Here is a 19,598-nt window from a genome sequence, read left to right on the forward strand (position 1 = left end):
TCCTTGTGGTCTCACACCTCTGCGCTTCTGTAAATCTGGACATGGAATCAGTGGGGTCTGGGCCATCCTGGGCACAGAAGCCCCTTCGCAAGTGCCTGAAAGAACGAAAAGACCAGAAGCTAGAATCAACCAACGCAGCTGGCTGAACAAAAGACATCCTGGAGGACCCCTCCTGGACCAGCCTGAAATCCCAGGGACATCAGGACGCTTGTGCTGTTTCCAGTGACTTGTCCCCTGGGCAACAAAGTGGGCCCCGCACCCTGGGCACCCTTGGCTCAGCAGGACCACACAGGTCCACCCAGCAATTTGGGGTGGCTTCAATTCACTTCTGCCTTGCAACTCCAGCTGCAGCGCCCCAGAGGAGACCCGACCTCCCTCGCTATTGCCACCACCCATCCAGCTGTGGGGAGCCCTTCAAGAACTGCTGAGGCCGCTTGGGTCCTTCAAGCCTCACCCCTGCACTGCAGCTCTGTTGTGTGGTCCCCTTCCCAGTTCTCAGGCTTTATGAGCCCCGTCCCCCCAGACCCCAAGATTCTGATGGATGTGTGTCGCTGTGACGCTGTGTGCTGGAAGCGTCCTACCCCAGGCGCCGAGAACCAAACTACATAATAAAAAAAGAACCTTCGCTGCGATTGTCTGATCTATATTTATTTTATAACATGCAGAATTAATAAGATACCGGCTTTAAGGCAACCATGGCAACCGAATGCGCGAAGGCTTGTCCCGGCAAATAGATGCATTCATAAATAACTCTGAAGTGCTGATATCAACAGTCGCAGGACCCGGCTGCATTGTTCACGCAGCAAGAGGCAGGGCCACTGTGGCAGGTCTCCCCCCAGGGGTGACAGGCCCCAACTGTTACCTGGAGCTGGCCTGAGGAGGGTGAGTGTTCCGTGGCGGGTCAGATGGGAGCTCTTGTGGAGCTCTGTCCCCCGTGGGGACCGGGTCTACAGATAAATGGCCCCGTAGGGGTGGGAGGGGTAGACACGGGGGGGGGCACGCCATGTCTCTACAGCTCTGACAGCCAGGTGGGGGCCTCTGGCTTCACATAAGGAGGCGTTCCTCCATTCACGTAGTCATTCATTCATCCCACAGACATCTGAGCCTGTGCACAGATCCCACTCACCACTCACTGCCAGTGTGCTGTAGACCTCCCTGCACTTGACTGAGAGCCACCGTGTGTCCCCCAGGGCCTACTGCTGCCCTGGCCCTTCAATTGGCCTTTGAGTAACTCACTGTGGCTGTGGTTCTGCCCAGAAGTATGAGCAGCCCACCGGAGGGGCCACCGCAGGACCTGGCAAAGCCAGACTTCCCAGGTGTGTGTCCTCTGCCTGGAGTTTGGGCACTGCCACGGGGGGCTGTGCGCCGACACGGGCGGTCAGTCCTGAGGGTGAGGGCTCCGTGTCCCCGAGCCTGCAACTCCTCATCTGAAGAGCGTGAATCCTAGTCCATCAGGCCATATTCCCACGAGAGAATTCAAACGAAAGGGTGAAGCCAGAGCCTCGGGGGAGGGGCGGGCCGGTGGGGAACAGGGGACTTTAGGGCAGAGACTGCTCTGTGTGATGCCAGAATGGTGGGCACAGGACAATAGACATTTGTCCCAACCCATGGAATGTACACGAAGAGTAAGCGCTAATGTTGACTATGGACATGTCACCATAGGCGCATCAGCTGTAATAAATGGGCCACTCTGGCGGGGACACTACCAGTGGGGGAGGTTATACATGAGGGGGGAGGGGATAAACCAGAAATCTGTTCCTTCCTCTCAATTTTGCTGTGAACTAAAACTGCTCTAAAATAGTGCGTGTGTGTGTGTGTGCGTGTGTGTGTGTGGAGTGGAACCCTCAGGGGTGTAACCCTTCTGCCATTATTACTTAAAGGCTTTTATCAGACCATCTCCTATAAGAGGCCTTTCTGAACTCACCAAGCCATCCCCCCACCCAGACCTAATGGAACTGTCTTTCCCAGGCCTCGCATGTCTGTGAGCGAGGCCCCCTTGTGCCAGGAACACTCGTTCACGCAACAGATATTTGTCTCAAATCCAAGGGACTGGGTGGGATGGTCAGGACACGGTGGGCAGGATTGGGGCTGCCTGGTGTGCCCCAAACCCCCTGGGCAGCCCTGATCACCCACAGGGAGACCCTTGGGCCAGGCAGTCGCTCGGGATGGAGTAGGGGCACCCCTGGAAGGCTGGCAGCCGGTCCGAGGACCACTGACTTTCTCAGCGGCACTGCCAGCTGCGGGGCCGAGGGCTCCTTCAGTACCCAGCAGCCCGAATGGCCGGCCATGCTTCCGTCCTTTAATCGAAGGTCGTTTAAGGCTCATCTCCCCCATGTGCCCCCTCCCCTGGGCAGGAGGAGACGCCAGGAACAAGTTTCTGGACCCCTGACCCCACCCTGTTTCCTCAGTGGCTGTCCGGCGCCAGCCTTGCGCATCCTCACCCTGTCCGCCGGTGGGCTTCTCATTCAACCTCCATCTTTTCACCCGTGAAGCGGGGCCTCCCACCTTTCTGCCTCTGTCTCCCTGTCTGTCTGTGTCTCTCTGTCTCTCTGCTGTCGATTGAAGGATGGGCCTTAGGCTCGGGTTCTGAGCACACGCAGGCTGCCGCCTGCAGCCCCTCCCTCCACACTCCACCTGGTGACAACCTCCTCTCAGGAGGAAGGCAGCGGGCGCCCCCTGCAGGCCGCTAGTGGGGAGCGTCTTGGCGCTGGGAGCGGCGGCTGCAAAGGGAGTCAGTCCTACCGCCCCATCCCCGCTGTGACCACCCTCACCTCCGCGGCGCGCTCACCGGGGTCCCCAGAGCCGGGCGGAAAAGGGCACGGCCGCCCCCTAGCGCTGGCGGACTGACCGCGGCTCGAGCCCCCGCTGACGGCTCCGCCAGGGTGTCCGAGCCCACGGGGGGGGGGGGGGGGGCAGAGAGGGACATGGGCCTCCAGGGACCGGGCCTGCCTGGTGAGGTCCTGCGGGCCCCGCTCAGGTGCGACTCCGGGACGCACAGCCCTCCCCTCGGTGTTGCCACGCCCCCCACACCTGCGGCCCCCGCCCCTGCTCCAGGCGTCCCCATGTAAGAGGGTGCAAGTCCCTTCTGGACTCAGCGCTCTGCTCAGGGGCGCACGAGGTGCTCCAAGGAAGCATGGGACCCCGGAGCAGCTGCACCCTGACCCGCAGGGGCGCACCCCCAAAATCGTGCTGACTCCCTGAGGCCAGGTCACACTTAGCTGAGGGAAAAAACTGAGGCGTAGAAAGAGGCAGCGACCTGCCCGGGGGCCCCGGGACAGAGAGGGAAGCCCGGGTGCTCCAGGGTGCTGAGCTGCCTCGCATCCGCGCCGTTTCGGGGAGACGCTGCCTAACGGGGCTGGGCGGACCCCACGCACTCGGCGGCCGAGGCCCGAGCGCGCATCCCGGCCTGGGGCGCCCCCTGCCGGCCGCCGCGCGCACAGCCAGGCCGAGCGGAAGCGGCGGGACCGAGGCGCTTCGCGGGATCCTTGTTCGTCTCCGCGTGGAGCCTGGGTCCCGGCGGCCACCCCTGCGCTCCGCGGGGTCCTCCTGTCCCGCAGCGCCGTCCCCCACAGTCGTGGTGGCGGGAGGCGGCAGGGAGCGCTCCTGCCGCACTGCGCAGGCGCGAGTTGCGCAGCTGCTCCGGGACGATGCACCCCGTTCGGGCTGGTGCCTCCCGCCAGAACGGGGCGGCGTTGGGCAATCGCTCCGCCGCATGTAAACCGACGGCGGGCCTGCGGGCCACCCGGTCTTCGGTGTATGGAGCGGGCCCGCCCCGGAGTGAGCGCCCAATGCTGTATCATTTCATCTGGAGAACCTGCGGGACGACGCGGGCCTGCGAGGGGCTGCGCCCCCTGCACGTGCTGACCGCTCCCGGGAGCGGGCGGGGCGGGCCGTGGGCGGCCTCCCTCCAGACCCAGGCCGGACAGGGAGCCCCGCTGAGCAGCCGGCCCTGCACACCTCGCAAAGGTGGGTGCAGAAGAGCCCCGGGGCCGCCGTCACGGCAGGCTCCACCCAGCACCTGAGTCCTGGGCCTGCACGCCCTTGGCTCTCCCAGGAGCCGGCAGCGGCTTAAGGACATGGGTAGGAGCGATGGGACAAGGCCCTCCTTTGCCCTAATGTCAGCTGCACACGGACGAGTTAATGTCCCGAGACATCCGACTTTTGTCCTGTCCCAAGAGCACTTGGTCTTGATTATTTCATTGAGGGGAAGCGACCACCCCTCCAGTGATATGGAGGGTTGCCCTAAGTGGTGTGTGCACACTGCCCCCCATGCGCACGCACAGGGAGCCTATAGCTGGGCCCCAGTGGTGGCGAGATTCAGGAGGTTCGGCAGGATATGAGGGCCCCCGCCCGAGAGGGTCAGTGCTTAGGAGTGTCCCGTCTCAGGGGACACTGCCATTGGGGACACAGGAGCATGGCCGAGGCCCCTGCAGCTGTGTCCAGGGCACACAGCTTCCACTGCTCCCCTCGGAGGGGCAACAAACTGGCCCCCAAGGACCCTTTCTTGCTCATGATGCCTCCACCTGGACCTTCCTAGTCCCGGGGCTTTCCTTCCCCATGGGAGCCGAGGACCCCACAAGGACACTGAATGGGTGACTGCTACCCAGGCCTAGGCTGCTGCCTCGGCCAGCTAGGGACTTGAACAAAGCCAGGGTGTCCCCTAGCACCAGGGTTCCCAAGCACTGCACAGTGACATGCTGCTTCTGTCCCTTCCTAGGCTCTGCCTGGGTTATTTTCTCCACCAAACCCTCAAACCCCAGAGTGGCTGGAAGACCTAGGACCCTTGGTGACACTGCCTCTCTCTTTTAGCTCCAGGGTTGATGCTGAGAAAAGATGGGCAACATTCAACAGGAAGTGTCCGGGCAAAGGTAATGGCTACATGTCACCCACGCATGGCCTCTATGCTCTCTTCCCCAGCACCCCGAGAGCAAAGCTTCCTAACCTCCTGCCTAGAAGAGTCTGCATCCCCTCTGGCCTGGCTGAGCCCCACTCACCCTGCAGCCTGCACAAAGCTCATTCCTTCCCCGGCTCCCTGTCCTCGGGCTGTGGGGCTGTTCCTTCTCTGGATCGCCCTCTGCTCCCCATTCCTGGGCTGTTGGCTTCTGCATCAAGTCCCCTCACTGCTGCCCCCTCAACACACACACACACACACACACACACACACACTCACCCAGAGGCAGGGCCAGCCTGGTCTTGGCGTGCAAGAGGCCAGCTGGGATGGGGGACCAAGGGGTCTGGTGAGCAGGGCACGCCCCTGGAAAAGGCAAATTGCTTTATTTAGTTGTCAGTTTAGGGACAAGAACTACTGTCAGGGAGGCCACTTTTAGGGGTTCCTTGAGAGTGATTTTTTTGCTTGTTCCAAATGGGGAACTCAGCATCTGCTCAGACAGCCTTGGGCCTTTCCTTCCAGAGATGCCCCTGAGCCCCCAGAACGAGTGTGGCACCACCGGCCATGTTGGTGGTTGTCCTTGGAACCTGCTCCTCACCGGCGGTAACGGGGAGGCTTTCTTTCCCCAAGGTTTGGGGGTTCTTTGTTGCTTGTTTTAGAAATGATAGGAGACATGATTCCCTTGGCTGGTTCTCAGGGGACTGTCTGTCCCAGGGAGAGCGGGTGAGGGTGGCGATGGCAAAACCTCAGGCAGGGAGCCCCCAGCCTGGAACCTTGCCCCTCTGTTGTCTGTCATCCACTGCAGCCAGGCAGCAGGGAGCAGGGTTTGCCACAGCCAGCATCAGGAACCTTACAGGAGCACACGTCAGCCATCATCTGGAGGGACGTGAACTGTGCGTGCACACAGCATTATTTATAGAACAAAAACTAGCGCCAACACACATGTCCAATCAGAGGATGTGGGTCAGCTAAGTGACGGGACACTGGATATGGGACACACGTGGCCCTTACGCACCAGATACGTGAAGAGTGTTCATTGGCATGGGAACTGTTCATTATATAAGGCCAGGTGAGGAGGAAGCAGAATGCAAACCAGGTGTGCCACATAATGCCCACCTGGACAACTAAGGAAAATAAAGCAATTCGCCTGCCAGAGAGCAGGTGCCAAGAAACACAGGCCACCACTTTGCTGTCCAGGGTCCCAGGGCTGAGCTGTCCTCCCGGGAGGTCCTGCAGGGGGCCTGGGAAGTGGGGGAGGCAGAGTGTGTGCTGCTGGCTTAACAGAGACCCTCTGCCAAAATGTGGGAAAAGGAGAACAGAGGGGTGCTTGGGGGTGAGGAGATGGCCCCAAGGTGAGGTCCTAAGACACAAGTGGCAGTTAGGAGCTCAGACTGAACCAAAGAGTGACCCAGCCCACCCATGGTCAGCTCCAAAGAGCGGCGCATGAGCCCCCTGTCTTCTGTGTCTGTCCCTGTCTCTGTCTCTGTCTCCATCTTTTCCCTTTTTTCTAGGCTAGAATGACACAATAAGCAGATTTGGTTCTGGTTCAAATAGATTCACTAAAATTTACAAAAAGAAACAAAATACCCTACAAAGCTTCAGTTCCCTTCTTAAAGCACAGGTCCTTATGCAGGTCTCAGGTATCTGTGATCTGCTGGGGTCTGGGCAGTCCTGTTGGACCAGGGGGTCTTTAGCAGGCTCTGAGTGACACCTGGTGTGTGGCCTCAGGCAGACAGGAAGCACAATGCACAGGTCCCCCCCCCCCGTAAGGACCCCCTGTCCGCTGGGGTCCTGCCACGCACTTGCTGGTGGTGTGCCGTTCGCAGCCATTCATCATTTCTGGCCTGCAGATTATTCCAGGGCTGATTAAATTAGCGAATGCAATCACAATCTGAAGCAAGTTAATTGAGAGGATTTATTTGGGCCTGACAGTTTTATGCATGTTTGATTAAGTATTATAAGGTTGGTTTTTGATTTTGCATAATTTAACTTTAAATTCTGCGCTGGGGGGCCATCAACCATTAACGACCAAAATAAACCTCTTTTAAGATGCATCTATTTATGATTTATTTTTGAATGCAATATCTTCCAGGGTTTTTTTTTCGATGTTGTTACCAAAGTGACAAATACATGAAAAGTAACATTTTGAGCAATGCATTGGCCCTATAAATCTTCTGGAATGTATACAATTCATTAAAAGTTTTGAAAGAAGTACAAGTTAGCATTTATATTGCAACAAGTGACATATAAATGCTTATGTTTGTCCTCTGAGCCTGCCGTAAAATACATCCTCCTGGCAGGGCTCCTGGGACCAGACAGGTCGCCCACGCTCTGCATGGTGATAACTCTGCCACAGATCTTGCCTCCTGTCAGTGCAGCGCTGCTCAGTCAACAGGAGGGTGAGCTGTGTCTTTTGTGAAATTAGCATGGGAGGAAAATACAGCCGGGACACTTGGGCAGCTGGAAGGGGCCAAACCCAGGTGAGTGCTAACCTTGAATGCAAGCCTCTCGTGCCCCCTGGGTCTGGGTTTTAGGATGGCACAGCCATTAAATGACCAAGGGCCTGCTGCCCCTGAGATGGTCAGAGCCACCGAGAAGCTGGGCTGTGTGGCCTCTTTCTCACCCCCGTGAGAGGCTGGGGTCCAGGCGCTGTCCAGCTCCCTTGGGAAGGTGAAGTAGTTCACCCCTCCTCAGAGCTGCCTCTTGTAGCTTGGGGGCGGGTGAGGGGCACACTTCTGAAATGAGGGCAAATCTGTAATCTATAGACTATAATCTAGCTGCCCTGGACAGTCCCCAGCGTCACTCACAAAGCCCATAGACCTGGGTCCGATTCCCCAGCGCTCTGTATCCTGCACTGTGCACAGGTTGTGTGTGTGGGGCCTGGACTGAACCTGGTGGGTTAAATGTCATGATGTCACCAGGCAATGCCAGGCTGAGGCCTGTTGCTCTCCAAAGCCTGGGCCTGCATTTTTGAATGCCCAGCACAAGTCAGGCACTTGAACCAACCAACCAACCAACCAACCAACCAACCAACCAACCAACCAACCAACCAATAAACCAACCCAGTAGCGCTGGGCCCAGCTGTGTACCAGGACCAGGGAGACAGCAGGTAACAGGAGCTGTCTGTCCCCAGGAGCTTCAGCTCCAGAGGGGTGGGATTGGGCCCGGCAGCGGGGGGCCTCCCAACCCAGCACAACCTTGCTGAGCGTGAGTGACCAGCTCCAGCCGGCCTTGGATTTGGAAAGATGGGGAGAGCCAGAAGCTCGGGGGGAGAGCGGGGAGGGGAGGAACAGGTGGGGGTGGGATGGGAGGCCACTCTCCCTCCCCCCAAACACCTCAAAGGCTCAAGCTGGCCAGGAGAATGGAGGGCTATTGTCCCAGCTAGAAAGGGGTGAGGCCAGAGCCAGACCTGGCAGGTGGGTTGTTCCAATAATTTGAGGTGATACATAGTTCTGCTCAAACCATTTGGGCACGGAACAGACCACCCCAATTTCCCGGAATACAGCAACCAGTTTGTGTTGCTCACACAGTCCATGGGGCGGGGACCCTGCCAGGGTGCAGACAGCGCGTCTCTGCTCTGTGCCCTCTGGGGGCTCATGGGAAGACGCATGTGGGTGGTGGTGATGCAGGGCGGGGGCCACAATCACCTGACACTCCTTCACTCGCAGTTCTGATGCCTACACGGAACACCCAAAGGTTGGCGGCAGCTGGGCTCAGCACTGCAGCCCCCACCATGGTCCCCCACGTGACAGCCACGTGCCCCCAGCATGGGCCCCCAGTGCCCCCCATGTGGTCCCACATGGCCTCTTGTACGTGCCCCTTTCATGCCCCCCATGTGGTCCTCAACTGCCTAGCATGTGACCACCCACATGGTCCTCACCAGGCCCCACTGACTCCCTCGTGGTCCCCATGTGCTCCTCAAGTGCCCCCACTTCAGCACAGCAGCTGGGTGTTGCCAGGGACTGTCCAGGAGGCCAAGATGGATTCTGGGCCGCCTCTGACCCCACTCGCCTCTGACCCCACTCGCGAGGCATCCCGTGGTCCTCAGGTACTGGTCACTAAGGCAGCCTAAAGCTAAGGGGAGAAAATCTCCCAATAGTAGGTGACTGCAGAGCCGTGATGAGGACTGTGCCTCTGTGCCAGCAAGTGGAGGGATGGGGCAACCCGAAAACCGTCCCAAACCCGGCACCAGACAGTGGGGATAGATGCCCATTTAAAGCTGGGTAAACCAAATTTCCAGAAAGCAGCCACAGATGACCAGAAGTGGCGGGGTTTGGCCCTGGGGGGGCCCCCATTTCCAGCTCTGCCTTGAAACCTGCTGCACTGCATACACAGTCCCAGCAGGTGGCGCCAGGCCACTGCCAGCAGCTAGGCCTGGGACTGACCTGGGGAAGGGGGATGCCCCGGGAGGAGATGGGGAACCCTGCGCCAGGGCAAGCCTGCAACCTAACAGCATGTGTGTGGGCCTTGAGGCCCTCCATGGAGCTGGCCCTGAGGACACAGCCACGTTCTGGGGGCTCCTGACCTGGGGGTGGTCAGGCCACAGATGGGTGTCATTTAGAGCTTCTGCGGAATGAAACGACAGAACATATCAGAGTGCATGGGGTTATTTTGTGAAGCTTCTGGAATTTTTAAAACATGGGCACGTGTGGACTGGGTTGCAAGGTAGGAATCCATCTTACTGTGGTAAGAAAAGTGAGCTGGTGAGAGAGAAGTGTTCATAAATGAATCTGCAGCTTTGGGGCTAGAGAGTCGTTAGAATGCCCCCTTGTCGGGGGTAGTGGGTACCAGGGAAGGGGTGGCACCCGGTTGGAGGCGGCTTCCCAGAGAAGGGGCTATTTGATTGGGATCCTGAAGGGTGAGTAGGAGATTGGCAGGTCGAGGAGGGGCAGAGGGACAGTAAAGGCAAACACGAAGGGGCAAGCCATGGGCTGGAACAACGGGGCTTCCTCACAGAGCTGAGAAGGGTGCCTGTGAGGGGCATCCCAACAGGACGGTACTGGTCCCGGGGCTGGAAAGGAAAACCGCCACAGCAGGTCGGTGGGTCAGGGCGCAGAGCAGGGACCCTTGCAGAGACCAGCCCACAGAGAAGATGCGTTCGAGGAAAATGTCTTAAAACATTTCCCTTCTCTCCCTCCTCGCCTGCCGCTGCTTCATAGCTGCTCTGGACACTTTTCAAACCTCTCTGGGCCTCGGGCTCCTCGCCTCTCTGTCTCCTCTCCATCCTGACCCCGCCAGACCATCCTCACCACGGGGCAGGAACCCAAGGGTCAGGACCACACGTGCCACGGATATTGGGCCCTTTGCACTTGACAGGGACTGGGTGTCGGCAGGTTGGGATGAGGGCTCAATTAGGTGACGTGCAGGCACTTAGCTCCTGCAGGTGGAGAGGCTGCGGCCCCGGCGGTCAGCCAGAAGGGGGTCAGTGCCCAGTTGTCTTCTGTGCAGGGCGCCGGAGGATCTGGCCTCACGTAGGGCATCCAGGAATGAAAACAGAGACCAAGACCGGAACTCCCCGCCACCCCAGGGACAGACAGCGTTTCCACCTGTGTGGAACTTGCAGAATCTCTGAACGTGATGGAATTCAGGCGGATGGAACTTATCAGCTACGTCCAAGGAGAAGTGTCTCCCACTCCTGACACCTCCGTAGGAGTAAAATATTTAAAAACGCCTGCGTGGGCCTTTCTGCCAGGGGAAGACACGGAGTAGGGTCGTTCAAGCCCCCCCTCCCGCCGTCGTCACGTCTGGGTCAGAGTCTCCCAACGGCTGCGGAAGCTTTCCATCGGAGGGTCAGTGCTGAAATGGCCAGCCAGAGGACGAGGAGCCGGTCTGCGGAGGGGTGGACGCAGCCACGAAGGCCGCACGGGGACAGGAGAGCTGTGGGGCCGGAGAGGGCTGGCTCAAGGGACGGTTCTCAAGGGCCCGGTATGCACCTCACTGAGAAAGAGACTGTTACTGGTGGTATCGGAGATGACACTGGAGAGCATTGCCTAAAAGGCGGTTTTGAACAGTGTGGGGAAACTGAGCGGCTGAACTCATGACCGACCGAGGCGGTGGCGAGAAGAGAGGCTTTGCGCCTCTGATGACCGTGACGCTGGAGCCAAGACTGGCATTCGGAAACGCCGTCCTGGGAATGGCCACGACCGTGACGTAAGGAAAGCCCTGTCTAAACAGGAGATGGCGGGTGCCTCATCTGGCCATCGGGCGAAGTGGTTCCGGAAACTTCGGTGGTGGTCAGGGAGGTGGATTTGGTGGGAACGACGACTTTGGTCATGGAGGGGACGCCAGTGGTCGAGGTGGCCTTGGTGGCAGGCGTGGTGGTGGCAGTGGGGATGGCCATCGTGGGTTTGGTGATGGTGGAAGCAGCTTTGGAGGTGGGGGGAGCTACAGTGATTTGGGCAGTTACAACAATCCGTCTTCACCTTTTGGACCCATGCAAGGAGGAAACTTTGGAGGCAGACGCTCCGGCCCCAGTGGCGGTGGAGGCCAATACTTTGCCAAACCACGAAACCAAGGTGGCTGCGGCGGTTCCAGCAGCAGCCGGAGCTATGGCGGTGGCAGCAGGCCAAGAAACAAATCTTAGCAAGAGAGCCCAAGAGGTGACGCGGAGGCCTCAGGTGACGGATTTGTGAACTCAGCCAAGCACAGCGGTAGCAGGGCCTCGCTGCTCCCAAGAAGCCATGTTTTAGACAATACTCGCGTGTACAGACTGCATTTGTGCCTAAGTGTGTAACAGGTTATTTTGGTTTCTGTTCTGTGCAAAGTGTAAAGCGTCCCAACAAAGGGTTTTCATGCAGATTTTTTTTTTGCACCCATGCTGTTGATTGCTAAATATGTACTGTAATAATCTGATCATGACGCTGAATGTCTTTAAAAATATACTTATTTATATATTTATTAAGTATATTTATAAATAAATAAAACCGTCAGCATCCTTCTTCTCCTGGGAAAGGGCAACCCCAGAGCATGTGGGTATCCGCCAGCCCGCCCCAGACTCGCCCCCGCCGCGCCCACCGCTACCGGCCCCCTCGGGCTCGGGCTCCCTACCCCACCCGCTCCCGGTCGCAGACACGTAGGGCCGTGCCAGGTCCGGGACGCAGGACAATCTCTCTCCAGGTACAGGAAGAACGGCATCACCCAACCCCGTTCACGGGGACGCGCGCCTGCGCACGGCCAACCGCCTCTGAGGAGGCGCTGCCAGGGGGTCGCACGCGCAGACCCACTATCTGAGCTTGCGCAGGACAGGCCGAGGCGCCCGCGGCGTACGCGGGGCGGTGACGTCGTGAGGACGTCATGGGCGCACGCGCGCACGCACTCACGCACGCCCTGAGGAAGCGTCTAGTTCCGGGCGTTCAGAGTCGGCTCCAAACTGGGGGAAGGGAGGGGCTCTCGGTGTCGCAGCGGACGGAGGGGCGTGAGGAAACTCGTACGGTGGCCGCGGAGGGACTCGCTACGGCTCCCACGCTGGGCCAAACGCCGCCGGCCGCCGGGCGCGGGAACCCCTGACCCTTAGGGGCGGGTGGAGACGCGTGAGGCACCGGGCCCCGCAGCCGCCGCGCCGTCGGCACCATGCGGCCGCCCTGCTCCTGGAGCCCCGAGGGACACGGGGGCTTGCAGGCCGGGACGCCGGCGCGGAGAAGGCACCCGGTGAGCGGGCGGGCGGGGGTGCCTCGGGCGTCTCCAGGGCAACGAGCCGGGCGCGGGCGGCTCCCGGGGGGACCCGGCAGGTCAGTTCTTCCCCCGCGTTCGCCGGCTGCTTCAGAGGTGAGCGAGCAGAGCCGCCTCGTTGATCCGAGATTCGGTGCCGCCTGCGCGGCCGAGCGTCCCGGCGGGATGGAGCCTGGGGCCCGGGGCCAGGGGCCCGGGATGGGCGGCGGGCGGCGGGATGGAGCTGCTCCTGTCGGGCCGCGCGCCTCGGCCTTGGCTTCCTGTCCCCCACCTCCAAGCGCGTGGCGCGGACGTCTTCGGGAGCCAGGAGCTGCCTGGCCCGCGGGCCAGGTGGTCATCGGAGGATGGCCGCATTCCCGCAGCGCGAAGGGAGCGAGGGGCGGCTGTTGAGTGGCCCCCCCAGACAGGGACCCGCTGTCTGCATGTCGTTCCTGGAGGTGGCGGGTGAGACCCGGGCGACGCCTGGATGGAGCAGCTCAGAGAGCGGACAGCGGCTTTGGGGGCAGGTTCTGGCCAAACCCCGCGGGAGGGCTGGGCCTGCGGGCCCGTGGAGGAGTTGCCGTCCTGGCCTCGCCACCCCTCCGTCTCCGGCGCACGCAGCACTCGGGCGGCCATTTGCCCTGACCAGCGGCTGGAGGGGGAGCTCGCAGGAGTCCGCTCTGCAGGGCTCCAGGCCGACGCCCCTGGCAGCGCCTCCTGGTAGCCTGGGACCAGTTTTGCTGCTTGTGTTCTAGCGTCGCTTCCATCCACAGGTTATTTAGGCGAGCTGTAAATGGCAGGTACCGGGTGAAACTAGACCCACTCGCTGGGTCTCCCCTGCAGCCCATCTGTGGGGCCCCGTGCCCTGCCATCGACACACAGCCGTCAGCGGCCATCCGCCTCCCTCCACGCCCCAGAACACAGCGCCGTGGGCATCTCCGTTTTGCAGTGTTGTCTGGTCCCCAGCACGTGGGTGTCAAGGTGCTGAAGTGAACGGCTGTGCCCGTGCCCGCTCCTTCGTCCGGTCCTACTGTGTGGGGTGTCACGGAGGGACTTTTAGTCGCCCTGGATAGAGTGGCCTCGGAAGTCCAGGCAGTACCGGGCACCCAAATAAAAGCGAGAGGGTGGGTCGAGCCAGGTAGCCGGGTGCCACGCCAGTGGGAGGGCCCGCCTAGCTTCCAGCATCCGCTGCCTCCAGGGCGGCCGTCAGCCACCGTCCAGGCCCTCCTCCCCGGCGTCGCTGCTGCAGTTGGCGCTCTCGGTTTCCACGTGATGGGGGTCCTTTTGGAGTGTCCTCACTAGCGTTTGCGGCTGTCCTGCGTTCTAGGGCTAGCTGATGTCCCTGGCAGGGACGGCCCGCCGGTTGTCCTCAGGCTGACTCGGCCCCTCTGCTTGTTGCCCTCCTGCAGGCCCACGCCTCCCCCGTGGCTCAGCTGCGGGCTCCCAGGCCTAGGCGCCCATGACGCCTCCGCTGACCGCCGCCTGGACGCCGCCTCCGCTGCGAGCTAGCGCCACCGCCGCGGCCCCAATGCCGGTCATGCCCATCCCGCGGCGGGTGCGCTCCTTCCACGGCCCGCACACCACCTGCCTGCACGCGGCCTGCGGACCGGCACGCGCCTCCCGCCTGGCGCGCACCAAGTACAACAACTTTGACGTGTACGTGCGGGCGCGCTGGCTGTACGGCTTCATCCGCTTCCTGCTCTACTTCAGCTGCAGCCTCTTCACCGCTGCGCTGTGGGGCGCGCTGGCCGCCCTCTTCTGCCTGCAGTACTTGGGCGTGCGCGTCCTGCTGCGCTTCCAGCTCAAGCTGTCGGCGCTGCTGCTGCTGCTGGGCCGCCGGCGCGTGGACTTCCGCCTCCTGAACGAGCTGTTGGTCTATGGCATCCACGTGACCATGCTGCTGGTCGGGGGCCTGGGCTGGTGCTTCATGGTCTTCGTGGACATGTGAGGGCCGAGCGCCTCGGCTGGCTCAGGGGCTTGTTTACTGTGACCCATGGGGTCGATGCCTGCGGCCGTGCTCCTTTCTGGATGGGGTAGGTCAGGGCCCGTTTCTCTCCCACTCCATCCTGCAGACGGGCTGCAGACACCTCCGGCCTCTGGCCCAGGAGAGGAACAGGCTGAGACTGCGCCTCTTCCTCCCTCTGGTTTTTTCCCCCGGCCCTCCTGTGAGCGCATCCTGGCGCAGTGTCCCCTTGGCTGCCTCCCTGTGGTCCAGCCCGCACTCTTCTAGGCTGTGCTGTGGGGGCCCGTCGGTTCAGCCTGCACCTGGAGAGCCTCTGTGTCCCTGTCCTTTCTCCAGGACACTGGCATCACCCGTAGTGTGGGAGGCCTCTGGGAGGGGTGTGCTGCTTGGGAGCAAATCTGGAGGGGGTCCAGCCCCTGCCCCAGCCTTAGGGAAGCATTGAGCCCCACTAGCTGATGCACCTCACTGCCACAAAGCTGTTCACTCCACCCTGGGTCGCCTGAGACCCTCCTCCGCCTGTCACCCTGGAAGGTGTCGGGGGTCTTGAGTCCCAGGCCAACTCTTTAGGGTCGCCTTGGTTCGCGGAGGTGCAGTCCGGCAGGGATTATGGCCTGGCCCAGGGCAGATCCGTCTTCATCCTGGGCAGGCCTGTGGAGAATGTCAAGCCTTTTCATATGGGGGATTCGGGAGACAACTCCATTTCTTTCTGGTTTCCAGGGGGTGCTTTCAGTCTGCCTGCCTTTGAGGGAGTGCCCGGAATTGAGGTTTATATGTCTGGAACAGATGTCAGAGGTCTTGGGAGGCACACCAAGGCCTCTGCGTGTGCACCACAAAGTACGGTCAGACCCTGTGTTTAAAAGCACCTGTTAGGGTCGAGGGTGTGGGCCAGGGCTGGATCTGCAAGCTCGGCTGCCCCCTGTTCCTGCCCCGGCACCGTTCGAGCAGCCAGGGCGTGCAGACCAAGGATGAATGTAGGCAGGGACTGATGGCTGGGGAAGAACAGGGTGGTGGCCTGGCGGGGCTTTTGGTCACAGAGAAGGACGCACTCCAGAGGGCCAGCATCTTGTCTAGACCCCTCGCTCTGGCCTTCTGCATCGGGTGGCCACGTGGCTTAGTGGCCACTGTGGGCCTCATTGGCAAGTGAGAGGGTGCCCTGAGTAATTATGCTGGGTCAGCAGGCAGAGACCAGGGACTGGACATAGGGCTCCATGTTGAGCGTGACAGGCTGCTGCTGCTTCACCCCAAGTTATCCCCACACCCCCTGGGCTTGGGCAGTGGCCCTGGGGGGACTATCAGGACAGGTGTCTGCCAGTCAGGCAGAGAAAGCAAAAAATACTTGGCTGTAAACCGTGCTCTTTAATTTATAGCCAGCTCTGTCGGGCGACTGTCACCCTGAGGTCAGTGGGAAGGCTCCTTGAAGGAAGGGACGAGTCGAGTCTGTCCGAGTTGCCGAACGGCAGGCGAGGAGCTGACCTGCGCGGCCCCACTTGTCAGCGCTGCAGAGAATCTCTTGCACTAAATCGTGGTGTTTCTTTCCTAAAAGCTTTGTTTGTGTTAGTTAACTGTCGTTGCTGAGCTCCCCTGAAGCCCCTTGCTGGGGTGGGCACGTGTCCACACCCTCAGGACGGCAGGAGGGGTCTGGCGGTGCAACCTTGAATGCCAGCGTGGCAGTGCTGGGCATTGACAGCTCAGCAGCGCTGCTCGGTGTCTGGAGTGCCTGTTCAATTCTTTGTGACATGAACCACTGCATTAAACTTATTTTTTTAACATGTTGATGGAGTGACTGCCTAAAGTTCAAAAAGTGTATTTATTCCTTTTTTTAAGGATGTGAACAACCAAAAATAAGTAAAATTGGACACATTTTAAGGCAGTCGTCTGCGGTGCTGGGGAAGGGATAAGTGTGATGGGCTGTGGAGGGGCCCGCCTTGACCTTGAGGCCGGGGGTTCCAGGGTGGGGGGCCTGCCCCGTGGATTGGGTGGGGAGGGCAGTGAGAAGTTGTCAGCGCTTCCGGGGGGCGTGAGGGCTGAATTTGGCTGACAGATGATTTTGTGGAGTCCTTAAATGAGATGGGGTGCTCTTGGTTGCAGGGAGTGGAAAAGGTGACCCGGACCTCTAGCAGGCGCTGCTGGCAGGGACCACACAGGCACAGGAAAAGGGGCAGAAAACCAGTCACAGTTCTTGTTCAGCCACAGGGCAGTTTGAAAAATGAGAGACCCATGATTGCTTAGGATCTACTGTATTTCCCCATGTATAAGACGCTCCCATGTATAAGACGCACCTTAATTTCGGGGCCCAAAATTTGAAAAAAAAGTATTACATAAAGTTATTGAACTCAAGCTTTATTCATCCTAAAATTCATACAACTCCTCATCACTGTCAAAACTCCCAACCATTAGCTTGTCCTCATCTGTGTCTGATGACGAATCACTGTCTTCATATATTGCCTCTCATGGCCGCCTTCTGCCGTGGCATTTTCAGTAGGGTTTCTTCTTCCTGTAGCCAGTCTTGGATTGTTTTCTCAGTTGGAGGAGGACCAAACTTAACGTTCAGCACGATTTCCATTCACTTTTGCAAGCTTGATCACGTTTAACTTGAATTCAGCACTGTACGAGCCATTTCTGGGCAGAACGTGGCAAAACATAACCTACTGTAAGTAATATACCAGTAACAAGTGTGAAACAATGAACGCAAAGACAACAAGCGCGAAAAAGCAGGAAATGCAAGTAAAAAAAACTACAACCACTGTATAAGACGCACCCAGTTTTTAGACCCCAAATTTTCCAGAAAAGGGTATGTCTTACACATGGGGAAATACGGTAGTTCGTGAAGGTTGCTGTGTCTTCTATGTGGGGACACATTGTGATGACAAGGGAGGGTGGTATCCTCCAGCCAGCCCTGATGGCCAGAAAGTGTCTTTGAAGGGAAACGGGGCCCTGCCCAAGCAGCCCATCTGTTGTTTCTGGAATTTGGAACTAGATGTTTCAGAAGAAAACAACCCGACTTGTTTTGGGGTTTAGCTTTTGGTAGCAGAGTTGGTGAAATTCTTAACAAAAGTCTTGGCCCCAAGAAACAGCAGAGGAGGCGGGGTTGGTTTGACAAGGCCTGACCCCGGCTCTGGATGCTACCAGGAGCCCAGGTGTGAGCGCAGGAGCGGACCCTCGGAGCGCTCGGCAGCACGTGCTTCCCCGTGAGTGGTGAGTGGTGGCCGTGGCCCTTCCACCACTGTCCCAGGTTGGTCCTCTCACCACCCCGGGGCTTTGCTTTATTTTCAGCGGGTGGGTGGTGGCTTCCTCTGGTTCTCCAAGCCAGCGCTGTCTAACAGGACTTCCCTGCAGGGGACATACTGTGGGTGCAGGAGCCACCAGCGCCTGGAGGAACCGGGGCTGCTGTGGCTGAGCAGCTGAAGTCTGATCGGACGGCCACATGTGGCTCAAGGTCACCTCCTGGACAGGACCTCACAGGCTGGGTTGTAACGGTGTGCCGCCAGCTGACCCCATCCTCTGGGCTGAATTAACCAGTCATCCCCTGTGCCAGTCACCATTTTCAAGGACGACGGGTGGAGCTGCCGGGCATGGAAGGAAGGCAGGGGCTACGCCTTGTTCCCCCAGACAGTGCACTAGTTACCAGTTCTGGGCCTTCAGGGTGCCACAGCCTGGGAACCCCAACAGCAGTGCGGTCCCAGGAGGGGACATGTGAGGGCGGCCTCTCCGGCCGTGGGCATTCCCACTAAAATGCTTTCTGTGGGGGCAGAGTTACTTGTTCGTCACGGGCTCCACATCTCCCTGAAAAACTGGGACTGACAGCTTCTGGGGGCTTCCAGGGGCTGTGGGAGGGGCCCCGACACAGGGGTCTTAGTCACACCAGCAACTGCAAGGGGTGGAGGCTGGTTTAGCAGACAGGTCTAATCCTTGCAACTCTCCCCTCCTCAGCTGCTCCCCCCCCCCTGTGGCCTGGACTAAAAAGCCCAGCTGCCTTTCTTCCTTCGAGGTAGGGAAGTGACAGGTAGGGAGGTGATGCAGGGGAGCTGGCAACTCAGACCCCAGTGACACGGGAGGGGTGAGGCCAGTCACCAGTGCACGCCAGGACAGAAAGGCCATTGGAGCACACTTAGAATGCCAGAAGGTTCTGGAGCTGGCATTGCCACCTGGTGGTGACAGCACCTGAACGGCGATGGTGGCAGTGGGCTGTTGTTGATTTGGGGGTCAGGAGCTGGTTGCCCAAGTCCTGTCCTCAACCCGGAGGGTGGAGGAGAACAGGTAGGCCTGGACCCAAGTCTGCGCGGTGACCACAAAAGGAAACCTGCTGAGGGCACAGGAGCAGCAGCTGGGCATGGGAGTCGGGGACCCTGAAGGGAAGGTGGTCACAGTGGGGTTGGGCGATGACCGGGCAGGAGGAGAGCACCTGGGGTGGTGCTTGCGGGAGAATAAACCAAAGCCGGCCAGGGTGGGGTGGGGGTGGGGGTGTACAATGGCAAGAGGGCTGGTGCTTTGGGTATTTATAGAAAGCAGAGGCTTCTTTGAGAAAGTCTGGGGGCTGTTCGGGCCCAGGCAGGGGTGGATGAGGTGGCCTTGGAGATGCCCTTTGTCCCTGCAGCTGCTTCTGGCAGCCCCCCTGTGTCCCCCCCACCTCCCTGTCCTGGGTGGTGGTAGTCAGCTAGAGAGCCGGGGGAGGGGCACAGCCCCTTCCCTAGAGGATGGCCCAGACAGTGTGACCCCAGCGCTGCTGCTGCTGCGGAGGAGGAGGAGGACAGGGGCTCACCCGCGGGTATTGATGTTCTCTGACCTTGAGAAGGTCCCTGTCACTTCCAGCCTGTGATTGGATGAGGGAGGGAGTGGATGGCAGGCACTGGTGCTGACTGGGCACTTTCTGGGAGGGCATGTGCTTGCTCCCTCTGCAGCAGCGGAGTCTCTCCGGCTCTCCCTTGTTGGTGTGTTTGCAAAGGGCCCCCTGTGCTGCCCCAGCCCCACGAGCCCAGGGAGGCTGGCTGCCACTGTGCACCAGGCTGCATGCGGGAACCCCCCTCCCCCTGAGGCTGGCTGGCTCCCTGAGGAGCACCCGCCTTACCAGCATCCTTGCCTGGGAGGGGACAGGGACATACT

The 19,598-nt window shown here is 59.7% G+C and overlaps 3 protein-coding genes across 16 annotated transcripts in view; all 3 read left to right on the forward strand.

Annotated features, from left to right (window-relative positions):
- The first annotated feature begins 781 nt into the window (after window positions 1–781).
- On the forward strand, window positions 782–11,746 carry LOC109381465 (uncharacterized). Of its 8 annotated transcripts, none has more exons than XR_002123762.1 (4): window positions 782–882; window positions 4,810–4,868; window positions 7,189–7,368; window positions 10,048–11,746. XR_002123762.1 is itself a non-coding variant. In XM_019640158.1 (3 exons), exons 1-3 carry the CDS (start codon window positions 3,648–3,650, stop codon window positions 10,361–10,363), a joined length of 405 nt encoding a protein of 134 aa, XP_019495703.1. In that variant the 5' UTR covers window positions 3,441–3,647; the 3' UTR covers window positions 10,364–11,746. The 8 variants fall into 8 exon arrangements, 2 of the variants coding, with proteins under 2 accessions (XP_019495703.1, XP_019495694.1); XR_002123757.1 differs by lacking the exon at window positions 782–882 and adding an exon at window positions 3,432–3,966 and having other exon boundaries at window positions 5,411–7,368; XR_002123758.1 differs by lacking the exon at window positions 782–882 and adding an exon at window positions 3,441–3,966.
- Window positions 11,747–11,915: 169 nt separating this feature from the next.
- TMEM250 (transmembrane protein 250) lies at window positions 11,916–16,271 on the forward strand. Of its 7 annotated transcripts, none has more exons than XM_019640250.1 (3): window positions 11,916–12,535; window positions 13,309–13,516; window positions 13,945–16,271. In XM_019640250.1, the coding sequence occupies exon 3, from the start codon at window positions 13,995–13,997 to the stop codon at window positions 14,481–14,483; it is 489 nt and encodes a 162-aa protein (XP_019495795.1). In that variant the 5' UTR covers window positions 11,916–12,535; window positions 13,309–13,516; window positions 13,945–13,994; the 3' UTR covers window positions 14,484–16,271. The 7 variants fall into 7 exon arrangements, 6 of the variants coding, with proteins under 6 accessions (XP_019495795.1, XP_019495768.1, XP_019495775.1 ...); XR_002123768.1 differs by lacking the exon at window positions 11,916–12,535 and having other exon boundaries at window positions 12,659–13,516; window positions 13,945–14,568; window positions 15,866–16,271; XM_019640223.1 differs by lacking the exon at window positions 13,309–13,516.
- The window catches only part of NACC2 (NACC family member 2), an 87,805-nt gene continuing 82,721 nt past the window's right edge, over window positions 14,515–19,598 (forward strand). The window contains exon 1 of the mRNA XM_019640194.1: window positions 14,515–14,568. Within this exon, the coding sequence (XP_019495739.1) occupies window positions 14,564–14,568 (5 nt within the window). The 5' untranslated portion in view covers window positions 14,515–14,563. The remainder of the gene's footprint in view (window positions 14,569–19,598) is intronic.

Source organism: Hipposideros armiger, unplaced genomic scaffold (assembly GCF_001890085.2).
Source record: "Hipposideros armiger isolate ML-2016 unplaced genomic scaffold, ASM189008v1 scaffold_3, whole genome shotgun sequence".
NCBI classification, from domain to species: domain Eukaryota; kingdom Metazoa; phylum Chordata; class Mammalia; order Chiroptera; family Hipposideridae; genus Hipposideros; species Hipposideros armiger.